This window comes from Triturus cristatus, chromosome 11, assembly GCF_964204655.1.
Source record: "Triturus cristatus chromosome 11, aTriCri1.1, whole genome shotgun sequence".
NCBI classification, from domain to species: domain Eukaryota; kingdom Metazoa; phylum Chordata; class Amphibia; order Caudata; family Salamandridae; genus Triturus; species Triturus cristatus.
In genome coordinates this window covers 163485758-163507340 of record NC_140594.1, presented here as the reverse complement: position 1 = coordinate 163507340, position 21583 = coordinate 163485758, and the positions used below count along the sequence as shown (strand labels likewise).

The 21583-nt window shown below is 46.7% G+C and overlaps 1 protein-coding gene across 1 annotated transcript in view; it reads left to right on the top strand.

Annotated features, from left to right (window-relative positions):
* The window catches only part of CFAP251 (cilia and flagella associated protein 251), a 670115-nt gene that overhangs the window by 364895 nt on the left and 283637 nt on the right, over positions 1 to 21583 (top strand). The window contains exon 14 of the mRNA XM_085633872.1: positions 20621 to 20794. Within this exon, the coding sequence (XP_085489998.1) occupies positions 20621 to 20794 (174 nt within the window). The remainder of the gene's footprint in view (positions 1 to 20620; positions 20795 to 21583) is intronic.

Genomic DNA, 21583 nt, shown 5'->3' with positions numbered 1-21583 from the left:
GCAGTCACTCACGACTTGACTACCTGTTCACCCAGGCGCAACAGATTCAGCACTTCACGGAGTCTGCATGCTTAGCACGGGGAGTATCAGACCACTCCCCAGTAACAGCTATCTTCGGAGCCCGTCGGGCAAGGCAACCTGGCCCCATTATGATCCAGCCCTGGTTGCTAAAAATCCCACACATTAGGGACTCCTTGCGGCAAGACACTGATTACTACTTTGAGGAAAACACTGGGTCTGTGGCGTCGGCGGTGACGCTCTGGGGGGCGTATGGGGCGGTGATAAAGTGTAGAGCGTTGTCCATGATAGTTGGACACAGAGCTGAGCGTAGGCGACGAGTAGGTGAGTTGGAGACTGAGATACTTCACCTCGAGCGCGATGTTTCGCAGACCTCTGCTCAAGAGACCCAACACAAACTCAATGTTAAGAGACAAGATTATAAACAACTGCTCTTTGAGGACGCCAGCCGGCATGCCTTCGCTACCCGGCACAGAATATATGAGCAGGGTGAGCGCACCGGTAAACTTCTGGCATGGCTGGAACGTAAAGAATCATCTGCGCGATGGGTGGGCGCGATCAAAGGGCCGGATGGTGTACTGACCACTGACCCCAAAACATTGCTGAAACATTTGCTAAATACTATGAGCAAATCTATATTAAGCCACAGCATTCACAAGCACCGTGGGCGGCAGATCTCCTTGCCACTATCGGAATGCAATGTGTTTCCCAGCAGGATAAAGAGGCCCTGGAGGCATATATCTCGGCTGAGGAGATCCAAAAAGCCATTCAAGATGTCCGATCCGGCAAGGCCATGGGCCCCAACGGAATCCCGATAGAGCTCCTGAAACCCATGGCTATGAAGCTTGCGCCCCACTTGCTGAATCTGTATAATGAGTGTTATGAGTCGGGCATCCTCCCAGCAGACATCCGTACTGCCACCATAGTGGTCGTCCGCTAACCTGGTAAACCAGCGCATCGTACCGACCCATTTCTTTGATTACCATGGAGGCCAAAGTTTTAGCTAAGCTGCTGGCTAATCGTCTGCTTCCATATCTCACGGAACTGATCCACCCTGACCAGTCGGGATTTATGCCAGGCCGTAACACTGCACGCAACCTGCGCCGGGTCCACGGGGCACTGGGTCGGGTGACGACACTCCAAGAGGAAGCACTCTTGCTCGCGCTTGATGCCAAAATGGCATTCGATACAGTGGCCTGGGAGTATCTCTTTGCAGTCTTGACTCGTGTGGGGCTGGGGCCCCGGCTGATCGGATGGATCAGTCTTTTATATAACTTGCCCACGGCCCACGTGTCAGTTTACAACCATCGTTCGGGCTCCTTCCCCCTAGGCCGCGGCACGAGACAGGGCTGTCCGTTGTCACCACTCCTCTTCGCTTTGGCCCTTGAGCCACTAGCGGTCTGGATCAGGGGTGACCCTGAGATCAGAGGCTTTAAATGGCCGGAAGACTATGAAGACTGTATCTCCTTATATGCGGACGATATTTTGTTGTATCTAGCATCCCCGGCGCGCTTGCTCCGTCGTGTACTCCATATTTTCCATATCTTTGGGGCCCACTCCGGTTACCAGATTAACTGGTCCAAATCCCAGATGTACCCCCTCAGGGGTGACCCACCACACAGTCCCAGGGGTTACACCATACCGGTGGCACCACAGGGTTTCCAATACCTCGGCATTTTTATAACACTAGACCCAACCCTATTTTATGATCGTAACCTATCGGGCCCATTGCAGAGGTTCAAGGCGGACGTGGTCCATTGGAAAACTTTGCCCCTCACACTTTTGGGTCGTGCATCCTTATTCAAGATGCTGGCCCTCCCACGCTTTCTCTACGCCCTGCAGAATACGCCCATCTCGATCCCCGAATCCTACTTTTTGCAGATTGAGGCAGCACTTAGAGACCTGTTATGGGATAGCGGACCGCCTCGAATCGCAATGCAGAAACTTACCATGGGATGGTATGATGGCGGTATAGGATGGCCGGATATACGCCTTTACTACCAGGCATCGCAATTGATCGCAATCAACCGGTGGGTGTTTGGACCCCACGATGATCCCAATTTCCGTACAGATCGATGGCTACTGGGAAAGGGAGGATATAATAGAGCGCTATACTCAAACCACAAAAACCTAGGCTTGACCGGCCCTACGGCCCCAACGGTAGAAATCTGGCACAGGCTCCAGCGGCGCATGGGTTGGTATGGGCGGCTGACTAAGGCCACCCCATTCTGGGAGCCTGATAGCCTGGGATGACTGAGTATCTGCGCAGGGTTCGATAAATGGGACCTTATCAGCATCTCCACGGTTGGGGACGTCTGGATCAAAGGTAAAAAGGCGTAATTTGCGGAGCTCAAGCTCAAATACCAGCTCGCACCGTCAGAATATTTTCATTACCTTCAAATTAGCCATACTATCGACAGCGCCCTTCCGGCTTGTTGCAGGGATTCTGCTTTTGCACAGAACTATGCGCAGGAGAACAGGACCTCAGAGAATTGTGGTGTACCAGAAAACTCCCCTCAGAACCCAGAACCCCTTATCCGACTAGCTTAGTATCTCATTCGTTAACCTAGATCTAGCTAGGTGGTCCCAATGTATAGACAAACCAGAACAAGCGACTTAGATATTTCTCAGGAGTGGTGGGAATCCAAAATACCTGTTCGTACTTATTTATTAGTCCACAACATAATAATACAGACACGGTAAAGTTTAAAGAGTTTATTTTATAAACCTTGCGTCCTAAGATGCAGTACTTTGGCTAACACTAGCAGACTAACAGTACAGATCAGAATCATGAGCATTATTACAAAACCATATAGAATGAAAGGAGCAATCATACTATTAATGACAGTGGTATACGGCCACACTCCTTTCACTATAATCTAATACATTATTATTATTAGACTATTAGAAGGTCTCTTAGGCTAACAGGGGGGACCCCATACCGTATAGATCAGCTTAGTAGAATCACATCAAAGGATCAGCTCTCACAGCATGCATCAGCTCTTCTTGTTCGAATGAATGTAAAACCAAACTGTTCTGCTATATTAAAGACGCTTGTCCTTCAAATATTGGCAGCTGTATGCATGATATGTCTAACAAGTGGTACGATCAATCCAAATACAACACTCTGTACCTTCTAGTGACCCAGACGCGTTCTTTGCATGATGTACAGACCAAGGGCACATTTCACGGTTAAGAATGTACAACAACAGTTCGTTATCCTGTAAGGCAAAGTCAAGTCAGCATTTCTAAAATGAATAACACATAACAACAGTGTCGTGTGCAGCGCAGCAGAAACGACAAGCTTGCTTGTTAACCATGATCTCGGTTATGCTAACTTAGTGTTGTAAATAGGGCGTGGCTTAATCCATCTCACACACCCCCATGATCGGAGCACTAACCAATAGGGATACACTTATCAAGAACGCAGAGTTCAAGTGATTTAGAGCGGAACCAAGGGCATATAAGGTAAGTGTAAAGTCCGAGGATAAAAAAAATGTTCGTTTAGAAAATGAAAAAATGATGTGCTAAAAAATAAGCAAAATTTACGTAGAAAATTAACAATTCTGGATGCAAGCAGCATTGACAATGTCAATCAGTCAATCCATGAAGGTATATGCACCATAAGTTGCGACTGCTTCCAAGAGGAAATCATTGGAGCGTTCAGCAAAAGTATCTGCCATCCAGTTGAGCAAAGGAAAGGAACACACATGTTCATCAATCATCGGAGCATCCAGCACCATAATAGGACACCTGTCAGTCTCCTCGATATAACTCCTTTCAAGGAATTCAATAGCTGCCTCTCCGATATCCCAGTTTCCAAGGACTCCGTGTGCAACACCCAAAGCCATAAACCCGACACCAGAACAGTTGAATTCATGAGCCACTAAGGGACACATTAGTTCATCAAAATCCGGGTCAGGTGACGCCAAGTTTGACAGGCACAAGTCCAGAGCCCATTGGAAGGGACAATCTAGGCAATGAAAAACAGGTTGCACACACGTAAAAAAGGGAAACCGGAAAGACAATCCATAATTGACGCTTAATACCGCTAGTGGAAAGGTGCCGTAGAAATCAAGCATCCGGCTACGAAGATGGAGCAAGCGCAGCATTCTGTCTAGCAACTCCCGGTGTGCAGCCATATCGAAGTGCGCAAATCAACACGAGGATCCCAGCCACCAAAGCGAGGAGCAAGGGGAACCCTCCGAAGACACTTGAAAAAATAGAATGTAAAAATGCGGGGATCACACCAAAAACAGTCTGGAAAGATGTCACGAGGCCGGAGCCCACAATTTTAAAAAAATGAACAAGGCCAGTCGTAGACGAAGCATTAAAGATAGTTTGAATCAAGGTTCCAAAATGGAGGGGGAGGTCGGTATTTAAAAGAGCTTGTACCTCAGTGCGTGTGTTCGCAACATTAAGAAGAAATGTTTCACGGGATGAAGTCAACGCAACCTCTTTTTTAGACAAAAGAGCCCTTATTCTGCTCATCCTATTGAACTCTGCGTTCAAGGTTGGAATCGCTGGCCAGATGGATATATCGAGTCGGCCTTGCGGGGGCGGGAAAAGGACGTTATTACAGCAAACTACTTTTTGTGAAACAGTCACTATGTAAGGAATACCCACTAGCATCCCACAGCAAGCTTCACTATTTAAAAGCAAATAACTACCGTTGGCAAGCAGCTTAAAAGAAGACGTTATAACTGGCATTGGAATCCCCTTTAGGACACAAGCTAAATTAGGAGCGTGTATATTGCAAGCGCCATGTAATTGTATATGTCTGCAAACAACAGAGTGATCAGGAGCGGAATTGCATTCTTCATCTTTTAAGTAAACTTCCTTGCCATCCCTCACGCATCTGTAAGTGAACGGAAGTGACCAAACTTCATGCAGAAACGCATCACCAAGTTGTTCATATCTGCCGATAGCATAGTGTTTCATGCACGAACTAAACTTGAACAAACTGAACGGTAAAGTTACTAATCCGTGAACTAACCACACGGCTGAATTTAACTCAGCTACAGAAAAAGGTAAAGGTTCTAATTTTTCAATGTGCAGCAATGCATAAGTTGCATCTTTCATGGACATGAACTGCTGTTTTTCAGTCAAATTAAACGGCAGGAACAATGATGACATATTCATGTAATCCCAAGGGACTTTCCCTGCTTTTAACGTTTGCAATGTCCATGCAAACTGCATAATTGAACGCAACTGATTTTGACCATGATACAACACAGATACATCATCTTGCACAATGTCTACGACAGAAGAAACAATATTATCTAATGTATAAATTCTAGAAGACAACGTATTAATACTATTATCTATCACAGCCAATAGTTTTTCCATATTGGCCTGATCAATAGCACGTAATCTAGAAGCAGCTTCAATTTGCGACAATTTCCAGATTTCATTGTAAATAGCATAAGCCCATCGTTTAGACCTGCCATTTGCAGGACCCTTAATGAAATCATTCAAATCTATTTTTTCATTTAAACGTGACAAATGAAGCTTAACTGAAGTTAACGTGGTATGTTGCAGCCATGACTGACATAACTTACCTACAGAGTAGGTAGTCACCGTGTGTGAAGATGTGAAACGAGGGTCAACCCTAAGTTGTGTATACCCCGGAGCCAAATCCAGAAATCGACGTTGACAGGAATCTGAGCTTGTTTGCCATACCAACCAACCCTCAGGATTCAATGCTGAAATATTGAAGGTGCCATTGGACACAAGCGACTGCAACATAGTAAGGGACAGATCTGAGTTATTTTCCCAACCAGGATAAGCACCCAGATCAGGTATGGAGGGGGAAATTAATTTTTTAGATATAGCCAATCCAAAACAGGTGGTCTGAAAAATAGATGAATTTAAAAATAAAATATGGTTAGGGATAAGACAGGCACGATGCAAAGCTTCTGTTCCTTGTACCTGCCACGGTTTAGTTCCCCAAACCGATTTAAGATCGATAGTAGCTTTCCAAACGTCATAACCTCCAATAGCCAATTCCTCCATAAAGGATTTGGAATATAATAATTTTGTGTGTGTCAGTCTGACCTTAGAAGTGGGTTCTACCGCTACCTTAAAATAAAAAGACTCAGGGTTTGACACACTAAAATCCGAAAAGTATGTGAATTTTTTCAATAAAGTGGCAGAGCTGCCGGGCATAGGGACAGGACAATGTTCCCATTGTATGAAATTAACAAAATTTCTAAAAGTATTTGCTCTGTGTAGGAAATGTGTGCCATAATGTTGAAAACAAAACTGCTCATCATAGTTAGCAGTATTTAAATACAGATCTTCAGCATCAAATGCAGCATAATATTTTAAATCTGAAAACAGTGCTTCTATTGCTTGTACATCCCAATCATCTGAGCGGATGTTTTGTTTAACTACATCACCCATAGAAACACGAAAAACTGTTGGCACATTAATAACTTCGGTGGCACCATGAATTTGAAAGTTCACCGCATCCCAAGCAATCCCATCACGTACAGGCCAGGCGGTGATGTTCACAAACGTCTGGTCTCTTTTCATGATGTGTGATGAGGAATGGGGGGGCCAAAGTTCCATCAATTAATTGAATTGTAGAACGCTCATTCAGGTAGTGTCCGTTGATAAGTCTAAAAAACACTACCACAAAGCCAATTGTCATGAATAAAAAAATACAAATCAGCACCAACCAGATGTAAGTCCAAGGTGCAACCAAAAAATGTCTCTTGAACCAGGCGAAAAATATAGAGATTTTGGAAGGGACAGTGGAAGTCAATGATTCAGTTTCAAAGGAAGACTGGGACTGGGCAAGTGTTGTTGTATTTAAAAGGGGCAAAGCGACTTCTGTAGGATAAGCATACTCAGGATCAGCGGGCAAACCACCAGCAGTAGGTGGTGGATCAGTAACTGTAATCATCTCAATGGAAACTTCAGGCACGATGATAGAGGGTGGCACCACAACAGAGTTTCTCAGCATTGAAGGGCAGGAAACCGAAGGTGTCATACTATGGAGAATCGGCCACCCTGTGTAGCTTGACATTTTCAATTGAAATGTACCTTTTTTCTTTGCGACCAGGAAGTGGTGGTAAAACAACTGTACGTGTACCCAATACTCCAAGCACCGGGACTGGTGCACGATAAGAGGGGCCAAACTCCTTCTTGTTCTCCACCTTCTCACGGACCAGATCACCAACTCGAGGCAGCCAGCCGATCACCGGAATCAGGAGCGCTTCTTCAGCTGTAGAGGGCACGTGTTCCTTAGCTAGAGTGTCTCTTGCTTCTTGTAGATTCTGTAATACAGCACAGTGGTCATCGAGGTCAAAAGGCTCGGCAGCTGCCGCCATGTCTAGACCATCAAGGTCCGGAACAAACATTCTCACTCCAAAGAGCATCATGTACGGGGTCCGCCCACCCAGAGACCTTCTAGGGAGATTATTAAGTGCACGTTGTACGTCATACAAGTGGGCAAGCCAGTTCCGGCCTGTACCTAACACCTTGGCTGTCAACGATTGCTTTAGGTCACGGTTCATCCGTTCCACAACACTATTGCCCTCAGGCCGGTATGGAGACGAAAATTTGACTTGGACCCCCAAACTTCTCATAGCCTCTTTGTAAGCCTTAGAGGCGAACGCCGGGCCCTGATCAGAGTGAAGGGTACCACACGCAAAACTCCCTATAAAGACATGCAATGCTTTGATGACAGTCCTGGCATCAGCACTCCTTTGTGGCCACATCCACAGAAAACGTGTGCACGAATCCACTGCAACCAAGATGTACTTGTATGCAGTATCAGAGGTAAAAGGACCGCAGTGATCTAAATAAACACATGCTAGTGGTTGATTAGATATATGCAGCTGCGTTGGAGGTGGACGCGCAACAGAAGAAGGTTTGATCTGCTGGCAAATGTCACAATTAAGTACATACGCCCGCGCTTGTTTATTCAAACCGTACCACCAGTAACGTTGCTGCAAAAGAGAGACAGTTGCTGACACTCCAGCATGCGCAGACGCAACACCTTCGTGGGCAGCTGTTATCAGATTTGGTCTGCAGTCCGCGTTGGGAATCAATCTATCACCAACGTCGTTAATCCTCACTAATGGGAGGAGGAGCCAAGATGGCGACCGGGACGGCAGCGTAGACTCCCGGCTCCGTGAACCTCCGCATCCCGCACGGATATCCTGCACGAGATCCTTAACCTGTGCTACGCGGTTGTGTTTCTGAAGGAGAGAGGCACCCGACTGTGTGACTCCGAGGTTTCTGGCTGCGGTATCGCTGGAGAAATGTGCATTTGAACTTTGCGGCCTGTGCGGCCCTGGAGCCGGGACCTCGAGTGGACGCCGTGGCCGGGTGGCAGTTCAACAACAGCGGCCTGTTGTGACTGGGTGGAGTCGGTCCACCGGAGCGGTGCCAAACTCGGCCTACATGGTCGTCTCTACTGTCAAGCGTAGCGGACCGAGTGCATGCCCGGGGGTGCAATTCTCAGACCCTCCGGTGGCTGCCCCTGCCTTTGATGGTGAGCTGCCCGGCCGCCGCCCGTATCCTGCCCTGATCATTGCGGGCCGCCCCCGAATTTTTACGGGAGCTGGTCCGTAGTGGGGACGACTGTTGCCCGTGACCACGCAACGGATAACTTTTCGCCTGCCCCCGGAACCCGGTCACCAGCGACGTGGACATCGAGACGCTTGTCCCGGGGTCCCGGCCCCGGTGAGGGTCGGGCATACTTGGCGGCCATCTTGTTGCGATGAAGCCTACCATCCTGTCCGCTGGGCCGCAGCGGGATTGTGAGAGTGCGACTTTCGGGAGTGTGGCGGCGCGATCGCAGAGAGCTGTGCTGGGGTACGGCGACCTCCTCGAGGCCCTTGGTGCTCTTCACTCCTCCTTGATTCATGGTGTCGGGGTCTTGGGGAGTAAGCTTGACGGTGTGGCGTCGGCGTTGGGGCAGTGGCGGCCCGCCTGTCCGCACGTACACAGGGACTACCCACACTGTGCACAGGAGGACACTTTGGCGGCCACCCCTGAGGTTAGTGCACGGCTGGACACTCCGGCCAGTATGCTACAGTGTGTTCGTCCAGCTGAGGACCTGATCTGCCCCGGAGGCATTAGACCTGAGTGGGATGTGGTAGCCTCGTCCCGTACGTGCCCTCCTGCGACCCAGAGACAACTCCAGCAACTATTGTCTGCTTTGGCTGCTTCTGCCTTCCTGGACCTGGAGTGCAGTGCATATCCTTGTGCAGCACTGGGAAGCCTGTTTCTCCACGCTGCGGACTGTGTTGATGCTCAGAGACTTCCACCCCACCTGTGTGCGTCGCTTCTCGGACGTTTTTGGACAATCCTCTACCTTGGAACATCGGATATGGTGCTGGGTCGAGGGGTAGGCATGGGCAGACTCCCAAAGAGTGGTCAGGGATGAGGCTGATCCTTCAGGGGTGGTCATCTAGTGGACGGGCGGGCTCAGGGGTTGCGTGCTCTCCTGGCATAGCTAACAGCATAATAGGTGCATAATGCTCCCCATTTTTCTTTGAGAAGATAGATTTTGTGCCGTTTATTGTTCACTTTGGGGGAAACTTACTGTGCGGGAGGGAGAAGCCGGGGGTATGTTTTGAAGGCCCTCCTCCAGTTTATTAATACTTTCTCTACCCCCCCCGTCTGGTGGGGTTCTTTTCCTACTTCTTTTTCCCTATTCTCCTATATTTCGGGTCTGGTTCCAGGGCGACAGGCACACTGCTGGGGGGGGGCCGTACTCATCTGCAGAGGTGCAGGGTGGGGGGTTGGGGGAGGGGATTCTTTAGTCTTTTATCTCTTTTTCCATGGCCTCCTTTTTCTTCTCTGATTCTTTTTGTTCTTCTTTTCTGGGATCAGCGTGATACACCTCCTTTGCTATGACTCGCTGCCGCTCCGTGTGTACCACAATTTCCGGGGTGCTCTCCGGGAGTTCTGGCGTGGGACTGCAGGCGCAACTGCTTATGACATTTTTCCCCATCCTGATGTTCTTGTGTTTGCGCCATTGACCTAATGGATTGCTGTAAATCGCTTACGTTTATTACTCTGCATACCTGTAATTGCTGTTTGAAAATTGTCTGGCACCTGATCCTTCTGCCTTGTTTCATTATATAATGAAAAGCTTTTTCTCCTGGTGCCCTACCTACTTTGTTCACAGTATTAGCATTACGATTCTGCTCCCCGAAGTGCTGCCTGTGTTTACACTTGCCTGTTTTTGCTCTGATTGCTTAGCGGCCGGCCCCGGGGGGTTGTAGGCCCATACTTGTTCTTGATTGAACTGTCAATAAAGGTTTTCAAAAAAAAAAAACAAAAAAAAAAAAACAAAAATCCTCACTAATGGGACGTTATCAGGACTTAAGTGATAATGGTATCGAGAAGGGAAACCTCTAGGGAAGTTTGTCCCTGTCTCTGATGCCGCAATAGCTGCTAAGATGTCTGCATCTATCTTAGATTTTGATCTTGTAACTGCTGCTACTAAATATGTCGCCACTGCTGTTTTTGCTGCCTCGTCAGCCAAACTGTTACCGACAGCATGGACACCAACTCGTTGGTGACCAAGAGTGTGAATTACATCCACAAGTGGCAGACTCCCTTTGAGTTCCGACACTCGAGCCCAAATCGTTTTATGCTTTACTGAGCAACCTTTGGAATCACGAAAACCATTCATAATCCAAAAAAGTATATTGTCGTTGTAAGATTGAACACAATAGTAAGAGTCACTCACTATAAGAGTAGTCACTCTGTGATCAGCAAACTCGAAGTTAAGCACCAGAGCACGTAGCTCCGCCAGTTGCGCGGTACAATCACCCAATGACTGCGTATGCACTGCATCAGATTTGAACTCTCTATTCACGAAAGTACCGACTACAATTGCGCAAGCCGCTGAATAAGCGTGCCTTGATCCAGTTGCGGGTTGCGCCGACCCGTCAGTGTATATGACACAATGGTATTCCTCTATGGGGCGCAATGACTGTGGAGCTGGATGAACAAATTCATACTCCAAACTCTCTTGAGTCTGCAACGCCGCGTCAAAGATGTATTCGACGTCTGGCGAAGCCAAGGAGGTTGCCCATTGTATCCACCGTGGATGCAAAGCCTTAGAATTTGGTACACTAGCTTTAGTGACTGCTTCAAGAGCAGGAAACGGTGTTACCACCAGCATGCGTTTTCCTTGTGATAGCGCTCGTTCTTTCAGGATCGCCATCTGAACTGCTGTCAAGACTTTTTCAACAGTGGAAAATCGCAGCTCAGCCGAAGTGTACAGATGAGATTTGTAAGCAATGGGGACTGTGTCACCCTCATTGAACGTTAAGTACGTGAAACCTTCCGCGCCTGGAACAATTCTAATGACCAAGTTGGTGTGGTTGTCACGAGTTTTTAGATATTTAGCTGTAAGAAGATCAGTTTGCAAAGTATATAATGCCAACGAGTGCTCTGGCAGCCAGCAAGATCTGGTATAAGTTGGTTGTATCAAGGCATAAAGTGTCTTGATACGCTGGGCATAATCAGGAATGTAGGATCGACCGAAATTCAGAAAACCCAGCAAGGATTGTAGTTTTTTCAGTGTCGTAGGGATACGAAGGTTTGGGCATTTCTCAAGGAACTGCGGTGCCAAGCCTCGACCTTCATTATTGAGTTCGTACCCCAAGAACAACACTGTAAATTCAGCAATGTGCGACTTCTTAAAGTTAAACTTGTAACCGAAGTCTGCAAACATAGTCACTATGTTATCCACACGAGCAAGATGAGGAAGCAACTCGTCGTCTGTCAGATAGATGTCATCGACATACGAGTATGCTTCCGGGTCTACCATCTCTAAGAGAGAGACCACGCGAGCGGCAAAAACTCCAGGGCTGTTCTTATAGCCCATCGGGAGCCTCTTGAACAATTTTTGTGTGCCACCCGAGGTGAATGCTGTCCACTCATAACTAAGAGGGGCCAGATTATGGCAATAAAAGCCATTGGATAAGTCGAGCGTAGTTTTGAAACGTTTTCTCACAAGTCTATCTACGAGAGCCGAACTATGAGTATTTTGTACCGCACAGGTCCGGCAATGTGAGTTTAAATGCCGGTAATCCAAAACTAGGCGGTACGACCCGTCAGGCTTCGTTACAGTGAATAAAGGATTATTCATGGGTGACACACATGTCTCAATCACTCCTTGATATTCCAATTGTTCAAGGATGGACGCGACGTGAGGTCTTGCCTCGCGACGCATGGGATATTGGGGTTGAGGCTGGGGATCGGATCGCAATGGAATCTCGTGATTTTGAGAATATTTATCCCAGCCAACCTGATTACGATATAACGCAGGCGCAAGCACCTGCGCCCACTCCCCGGCCAACCTAGTAGACTCCTCCGTGGGCACTGCGTGTCCAAAGGAAGGAAGTATAACTTCCTCTCCCCTAGGGGCGTCCAAAATGAAAGCCGGAGGCCAATCTTTCTCCGCCAAAAGAATATCATATGTGGTGGTAAGATTATCCCAAAAAACCACTTTAATTTTGCGTTGTATGTCACCCTCAATATTAAGGACTATTTCAAATAATCTTTCTGGGGGGGCTACGCGAGTATCAGCAGTTTCAACTGTCACATAAATGTCAGTTGCTGTCGCCTCCAGAAATGGACGCAATGCTTCCCGCACTACTGTAACTTCCGCCACGCTGTCTAGCAGCGTTAGTGCCCATGTCAGGTTCCGAAGCTGTGTTCTGACCATCTGAGGCATATCTCGCTGAGATAGCAGCAACTTTCTTTTTCTGAAACGGTGGACGCGGTCTGGCAGCGTCTTCCTGCTTGCCTTTACCGTCAGTCTGGCGGGGCTGGTCTCGACTTTGAGTGCCCCGTCCTCTTCCACGTTCACCACCAGCGTGCAAAGTCGATGTTTCCTGTGAAGAACGAGGAGAGCGTTGTTCAGAAACCTGAAACCTATCAGGTGACTTAATACGAGTACGATCGCGCAAATCATAAGTGCGTTCACTATACGACTGAACTGGTGAGGCAGGACGAGAAACCTGTTTCTGTTGCTGCTTCTCTTGTTTTTTGGCTCGCCAACTTTGTTTAGGAAAGTTGGGCTTTTCGTCTTTTGTAGACGAACTCACCTTAGTTTGTTGCACTACATCTGGAATTTTGATGGTGGGTTTCACACCTAAGGCACTACGTCCAACCATCCTATAGGCTTTCGTGATAATTTTTGCGAACTGCCTAGGCTTGTCGGCATCAGCCAAAAGCTCCAGCATATTACCTACTTGGAACTGCATGGCATCTCCTTTGAGGTTGCCCATTACCATGGAACAAACCACATCGAAACTGTCGATAAGCCTCATTCCCAACCCAATAGCTGCCTCCGCACCATGACTTTCTTGAACTTTCTTGATGACGGAGGGTAGTACAGCCATAGACGGAGTGCCGTAGCACTTCGAATATGTCGCAGCAAAGACCTTGCCCCAATTGTCACAATCCACAAGTTCAGGGACCAGGTCTTTCGGCAAAGTAATGGTGAGTATCCTGTGTTTATCCACAGGCGTAGTGTTTGGAAACACGGCTTCTAATTGATCAAATTTTTCCGCAAGCCAGTAAGGAAATTCATCCTTACTGAGGGGGCGCTTGCCGACAACCGCGTTAACCATAACAGGGCTAATCACCACCGCGTGATGGTGATCCGCCCCGTGTCCAGCAACCGCAGGTGCTCCCACCTGAACTGTGCGTGACACATACTGCACTAAAGCCCTATGGACCGTAATCAGGGCTGTGTGTAGTGTTCGTAAATCACCCACGCCAATCGTCATGTAGCGTGGGTGTGGAGTATATCCGGCCAGTACCGGCCATGTAGCCCCTGCAATTGACAACGGGCCCATTCTCGCCGATACGACCTCATGGGGGAGGGCGCCATTAAACCAAATTGTATGCTGCCAGGCAGATATAGGAATTTCCAGAGTCCTATACGGGGCATAAGCCGCAGGAACAGCCGAGGCTGTATATTCGTGGAACAAATTATCGTCCGTATCCACCTCCGCAAAGGTCACCCATGAGTAAAACAACTCATACGGGTAGGTGGTATCAGCACTGACCACAAAGACTACGGACATCCCATCATCAGGTACCCCATACGCCCTCAAATGAGCGCGCAGAGGAACCCTACTATGAGCGGGAATATTAACCGCCATAAGGACTCCTTAAAGAATAACAACGATATTCACAGTAGCACTTGGGCTCAAAAATTTTAACCTTTTTAATTTTCAAGCTTGATAGAACCTTTAGTCTAAACCTAGGTAGGTTAAACCGTCACTCAAGTTTTCCGGAAACGAGAGTGAGGGTTGTTGTGGACTAAAACTACCACTACTAAAGCGTCTCAGACGTTAAGACCAAACGTTAGGTGCGCCATGTTGCAGGGATTCTGCTTTTGCACAGAACTATGCGCAGGAGACCAGGACCTCAGAGAATTGTGGTGTACCAGAAAACTCCCCTCAGAACCCAGAACCCCTTATCCGACTAGCTTAGTATCTCATTCGTTAACCTAGATCTAGCTAGGTGGTCCCAATGTATAGACAAACCAGAACAAGCGACTTAGATATTTCTCAGGAGTGGTGGGAATCCGAAATACCTGTTCGTACTTATTTATTAGTCCACAACATAATAATACAGACACGGTAAAGTTTAAAGAGTTTATTTTATAAACCTCGCGTCCTAAGATGCAGTACTTTGGCTAACACTAGCAGACTAACCGTACAGATCAGAATCATGAGCATTTTTACAATACCATATAGAATGAAAGGAGCAATCATACTATTAATGACAGTGGTATACGGCCACACTCCTTTCACTATAATCTAATACATTATTATTATTAGACTATTAGAAGGTCTCCTAGGCTAACAGGGGGGGACCCCATACTGTATAGATCAGCTTAGTAGAATCACATCAAAGGATCAGCTCTCACAGCATGCATCAGCTCTTCTTGTTCGAATGAATGTAAAACCAAACTGTTCTGCAATATTAAAGACGCTTGTCCTTCAAATATTGGCAGCTGTATGCATGATATGTCTAACAAGTGGTACGATCAATCCAAATACAACACTCTGTACCTTCTAGTGACCCAGACGCGTTCTTTGCATGATGTACAGACCAAGGGCACATTTCACGGTTAAGATTGTACAACAACAGTTCGTTATCCTGTAAGGCAAAGTCAAGTCAGCATTTCTAAAATGAATAACACATAACAACAGTGTCGTGTGCAGCGCAGCAGAAACGACAAGCTTGCTTGTTAACCATGATCTCGGTTATGCTAACTTAGTGTTGTAAATAGGGCGTGGCTTAATCCATCTCACACGCTGGTGCCCCCCTCCCAGACTGCTCTCCCTTAGAGGATAGGCTGCTGCTGGACCCTATGGAGCGCAAGGCTATCTCCTTGACTTATAAGAAGCTAATTAACAACCGGACCGACCCAATGCGGAAGTTGAGGGCTAGCTGGGAGACTGACTTGGGGGAAATGACTGACGAGGACTGGACTGAAGCGTTAGCCTCCCCTCGCGAGGTAGCAATGCCGATGCGACTTCGTCTCGTTCAGCTAAAAATTCTGCATCGTGTCTATTTTGATGCAAAACTGTTGTGCAAATTGGGGAGACGACTCAATACGCTCTGCCTACGACACTGCCACCAGATAGGTACATTCATACATATTCTATGGACATGCCCCCGCATTCAACAATACTGGATAGACGTCACCCGACAGATGGCGAGGTCCATTGGTAAGCCCTTATCCCCTCTCCCCAACTCTGCCTCCTTAATATTTGTGAGGCTACGGACCTTACCCAGGCGGAACAAACATGGTCTGCCATGGGTTGGACCATTGCTAGGAGGAATATTGCCCAGAAGTGGGGGATAGACTCCATGCCACAGCTACGGGTTTGGGCCGCTGATATGGATCATGCCATGGTGGCGGAGAAAACTGTCTACAAAAGCCGAGGCTGCCCGCGGAAATGGGATCACAAGTGGGGACGATGGAACAAATACCGGGGGGACATCTGTATTTCTCCTACGGTGGAGCTTAGGAGGGAGAGATTGGCTACATTGGAGAAAGTTGGGGCAAGCGCGGTGACTTGAAACCCTCAGGCCACCAGACATACGATGTGCACGGGGGGCTCCCTGATCCTACAATGTTTATGAAACCCCCCTTTGTACTGCTTCAGTAATTAATCTGATTTATTCTTGCTGCCCTGACTTTATCGTCTGTTATCTCCAGCGTCTGACTGTATACCTGGCCAGTGGAGGTCCTCATTAAGTGTCATTACTGCTGCTATGTTGTGATTTTTATTTTCAATAAAAATTGTTATAAAAAAAAAAGAATCTAAAATGCTGGACAGCTTAGGGAAGAACTTGTTTTCTTCTACCAGCCTGGCATTGCGATCCGTGTACACGAATGCCTTTTGGGCCACTATTCCCATGCTCTGTGAGATGCAATTGCGCAGGTACTGCCAACAGTCATGTAGGAGGCCCGGGCCATACTCTCCCAGGCTGTTGTCGATGGAGGGGGCAATATTAAGTTCACAATAAGATGTGGAGTAGAAACCACCGATTCACAGGTCAGAGCAGTTATGTTGACAGTGGTCTTGCGGCACCACGCCTGGTTGAGGACAGCTGGCATTTCTGGGGATGTCCAACCATTGCTTGTAGACATTCCCTTTGTTGGGTCTCGTCTCTTTGAAGGCCAGGTGGATTCAGCGCTGGAGTGCTTTAAGGACAGCAGTGCTAAGGCCAAGTCCTTGGGCTTTTCCATGGCCCTTCACCACCCCAAGTTCACCTTTTGCTACTTTCGTGGCCACTGCGAAGTCCAAGCTTCCCGCCTCTGCGTGGCTGAGGACGTGATACTCACAGACCTAGTGGGTCGGGCAGCCAAATATTGGGCCAGTTCACCAGTCCCCTGGCAGCCGCAGCCTCCAAACCCCTACAGTCTGCCCTCTTACCATCCTGGGCACCGAGTGGGGTGCAGGTTTTGGCATCACCTGCCCCACTGGTGGTCTATACATTTTTTTTAAAAATCAGACCAGTGGGTTTTGCAGATCGGCTGAAGGAGCTATTCCTTTCCCTTTGTGGCGCCCCCTCCATGACACCTACTTAACAACAGACTGACGGAGGGCCACCTGTATCTTCTCTGCCAGGAAGTGACATCTCTCTTGGCTAGGGGACCTATAGAGAGGGTGCTAATGCCAGTAGTAGGTTGTGGTTGCTGTTCCCGCTACTGGTGTCCAAAAAGGACTGAGGCTTTTGTCCTATCCTACACCTGTGCCCCCATCAATTTATTCCTCAAGAAGGAGAAATTCAATATGCCTCCGATCAGGATGCCCCTTTGGAAGGATCTTCTGTTGCAGCAGCGGGGGAGGGTTCTCCACCCAAACCTGTCAATGCTCCGCCTTCTTGCGTGGAGATTGAGCAACAACAGTTGACAGCCCAAAGTCTGCAATGTCATCTTAGCTGGTAGGTGTCCCTCTACCAAGACGGTAAACGCCTGCTTTTAGGGAAAATGTGTGGCATGGTGTACAGAAAGACAGATCGATCTCCTTTCTTTCCCCTTTTCTCAGGTTCTTCTCTTCATTATTTCTCTTGCCCAGCAGGGCTCTGCTGTGGGCACTCAAGGGCTATCTTTCTGCTATTACAGCTTTCCTGTGGTTGCCTGACCAGCCTTCCCTCTTCAACTTCCCTGTTGTAAATACATTTTTGAAAGGTTTGCAACATTTGTTTCCACCTTACCCTTTTATTATGCCTTAGTGGGGCCTCAATTTTGTCCTCACTTTCCCTATGTAGGCTCCTTTTGAGCCTTTGCACAATTTTCCTCGCGGGCTCCTTACCATCAAGATGGCCTTTCTTGTGACAGTAACATCTGCTCGGAGGGTCAGCGAGCTTCAGGTTTTATCATCCAAGCTGCTATACTTGAACATCTACATTGACAAAATAGTTCCTTTATACTGAAAGTGGTCACTCCCTTTCACGTAGGCCAAGCTATCACTCTGCCTGCTTTTTACGCTCCACCACATCCCTCTAACGAAGACAAGCGACTTCACTCGCTAAACCCAAAAACAGTGTTGTTGTTCTACCTTGACCCCACACAAGAGTTTCAGGTGGTTGACCAACTCTTCATGGGGTATGTTGGAGTGAAGAAAGGACCGGCGGTGCAGAAGCAAACCATCTCCCAATGGATCATACTCTGTATCAAGATCTGCTATGCATTTGCCAAGAAGCAACCCCCTGAGGGCTTGCATGCTCATTCAACCAGAGCCAAAGCTGCCACCACTGCATTAGCACATGGAGTTCTGGTCCTGGATATCTGCCAGGCAGCAATGTGGGCTTCCTTGTACATGTTCACAAAACATTACTGCCTGAACAGTCAGGTCCATTGGGGTGGCACATTGCCCGTTCAGTCCTTCAGGACTTCCTCGTATGAAATTGGTCAGCAGACCCACCTTCGAGGAGGTATTGCTTGGGTAACTGTTAAAAAGGTAAGGAATCTGTAGTTGGAAGGCTTTATCAGATGAACAAGTTATTTACATTTGGTAACGCCTTATCTGGTAGAAACTCTAGCTGCAAATTCCTTACCGACCCACCCATCCTCCGCGCTCTTTGAATGGATTTCTAGGACAGGGCTTTTCCCCTTTCAGGACCCTAGTTTTTCATACCAGTGGTCAGTGTTCTTCGTGGCTTGGCGCTCCTGGCGTGGAAAGTCGCAAAAAGTAACTGACGTCAGCACACTGCGGTGGCACTGCTCATACCACTTCTGGCATGGACGATGCCACACAGAGCTGAATGACGCCACCTACCAGTGCACAGCAGTACTACTCGAGAACAATTTCCAGGTTTAGTCTGACACCTGAAGATAATTCAAAAGGTAAGGAATCTGGGGCTAGATCGGGTCTCTACCAGACAAGGTGTTACCGAAGGACAATAACTTGTTCTTCACAGAAACATAAGTAGTTGAAATAGCATTAGGGCATGTATATTGATTGTTTCAATAACATTCATCAAAGTCTAAGTAGCGTAAATAAGCTGAAGTGGAACATCATTAAAGATAGAGGAATTTTCGCTTCCAGTGTGATACAAGCAGAGGGTTGTTCTAGGAAAGCGATAAACATCTTCACCTTTCTGAAACCTAAAGGAAGGCACATCGAACCTTCAGATTGAATTACCAGCCTGCCTGGATACACCTTTGCTGCTGAAAGCAGTGACAGAAGCAATAGATTGTTGATTGATTCTTATGAAGCAACACTACTGTTGTTCCACTAAGGTATAAGGGTCATCACAAGTACATCTAAGAAATGTGCACAGGTTCCTTTTGATGCTAAGAATATCTTATTTAGAGAGAGAAATTGAGTGGTTGGAGAACCAATACAGTGAAGTTCTGAATTAATGTTATCATGTTGGAGTATGTTTTACTTTTCTGTTTGTTAACCACTATCATTGCCACGCCCTTGTTTATAGTATCCACTATACATATTGTGTGCACTAGGATAGGCTTTTGATTTAATAAAAATCATAAAATATACTCCTAGTGAGAGTTCTTGTGTAAGTCTATCAGATGAAAAGAGGTTTGGAGCCCATTAATAAATACTCTTGTGAGTATCACAGGACTGAATTTTGCCTAAAACGCCTCTTCGCTATGTAAAGCTCAGAGGGGTGCATGGTTTACAGTCCATTGAGTTCTCTGTATCATGATGGTATGTTGACTAAGTCTGTGCTGCCAGAGAGACTAAAGCTTCCAAATCTCCAGCCACATTCTGTAGAGATTCTAGAAAAAGTAGCAGAAGATGCCATGAGATGCTTTGAAAGAACTTTCACGTACACCAGATAGTTCTGTGAATTGTGCAAATGGTCTTAAATCTGAACATTACACTGGCACTTACTCATGATGTCTCACAGGTACTATTTTCCTGACTACTTCTTGCAGAATCTTCTGTTAGCTCTCACCCCTGGACTCCCTCCCACAAATTTCAGAGACTTATGCATTATGAAAGTTGTCTGGTATTTGAACTACTCCAATTTAGATTAGATTATCTTCCAATCTTTAACAGATTGCGGTTTATATCCTGTTTTTATTACTGTGATTGCCCTATCTTATCTAGTAATAATTCACCTCCTTATTGTAAAGCACTCTGAGTCCTGTGAGCCATGTTCACACTACATAAAACTGCATCAAATAAATAGATACATTGTAAATGCTGTTGGCTTTGACATTGGTCAAAATGTCCATTGTCCGAGTGTGAAGTTAAGATGGGTAGCAGGTGAACATGTCTTCCAGGTGAGGACCTCATATTGCATTTAAACCTCATTGAGAAAGGGTTTATTCCACTTCATACCTCTAATTCCTATGAGGTCAAAGGGAGAACAGGTTGACTGTCAGCAGTGTTAAGAATTCATGAATAAACATGGGCTGATATTAATATAGTCTGGGTGTTATGATCCTCTGGCCATATGGTTATGTATGGCAATTTCACATCCAAGCCATAGGCAATTGACAGCACTCCTTAATTCTGCTGAAAATCGCTAACCACATGACTTACAGAATATATTGTAAAAATGTAGGTAAATCACATCAGCTAAATTAATGTTGTCAAACATTTTATTTCAGGATGTAGAATATACAGTGACACTTTTCAAGCAAGTCTGCAAAGGCGAGGATCCAGTTTGGGAATTTGTTGGACGACTTCGCAGTCACTACAAGCCTATTCAAAGTTTAATATTTGGCATCAACGTGGATTGTGATGAAGCAAGACTCCTAAGTCTTGGGATGGACAGAAACTTGGTTGGTACAATTACAACTGATTGTGATGAAAAAAAGTACTAAGATGCAGCAAAACATGTAATCAGTTCTAAATGTTAATGCTCATTGTATGGGGACCTAACTAAGTAATTCTAAAGAGCTTCGGTCCAGTTCAGCAAGTTTTGCATAGTGATTATCCAATATCAAAAAGTGAGTCACTCCAATAGTTTTACAGTTCTGGGCATTCAGTGGAATTGAGCAAAGGTCATGCATGGCAAATGCATTGCGGAATGTATGCTATTAGCAACACCTTTATATTAATGTGACCCAGCCATGAATGCATGGCATATGGGCTGGCAAATTTCATAATGGTGGTAATGTATTTTGCCTTTCCTGCTGACTACAAAGGATCATGATGTTGATGTCAGCCGCCAATCACATTACACGCTCTCTCAGTGAAGGGTGACTTGCGGGGACTGAACATGTGTATGCCGCTCCAGGAATGTGCAGAAGGCAAAAATTCACCTGGCTGTATCTACTGCCTTACTGAAATGTGAAATTCTCTGGAAGCCATGAAGTGCATAAAATGCTGATCCTGTGGCTGTGCATTTGCGCAGTAAAGCTGAATTGACAGGCCTTCATTATTTGGCAATGATTCTCTCGAGTATAATGAACCATCATCGGTTCTCTCATCTATTTGTTCATGTAAAAATATAGCAAAGATAGCAGACATTATTGAGGGTGATATGGCTTGAACGGACAACTGTCTCAATAAATGTCTTTTTTCAACTGTTGTAAAATTTGGTACAAAATTGTACAGAGTTTGAGCAA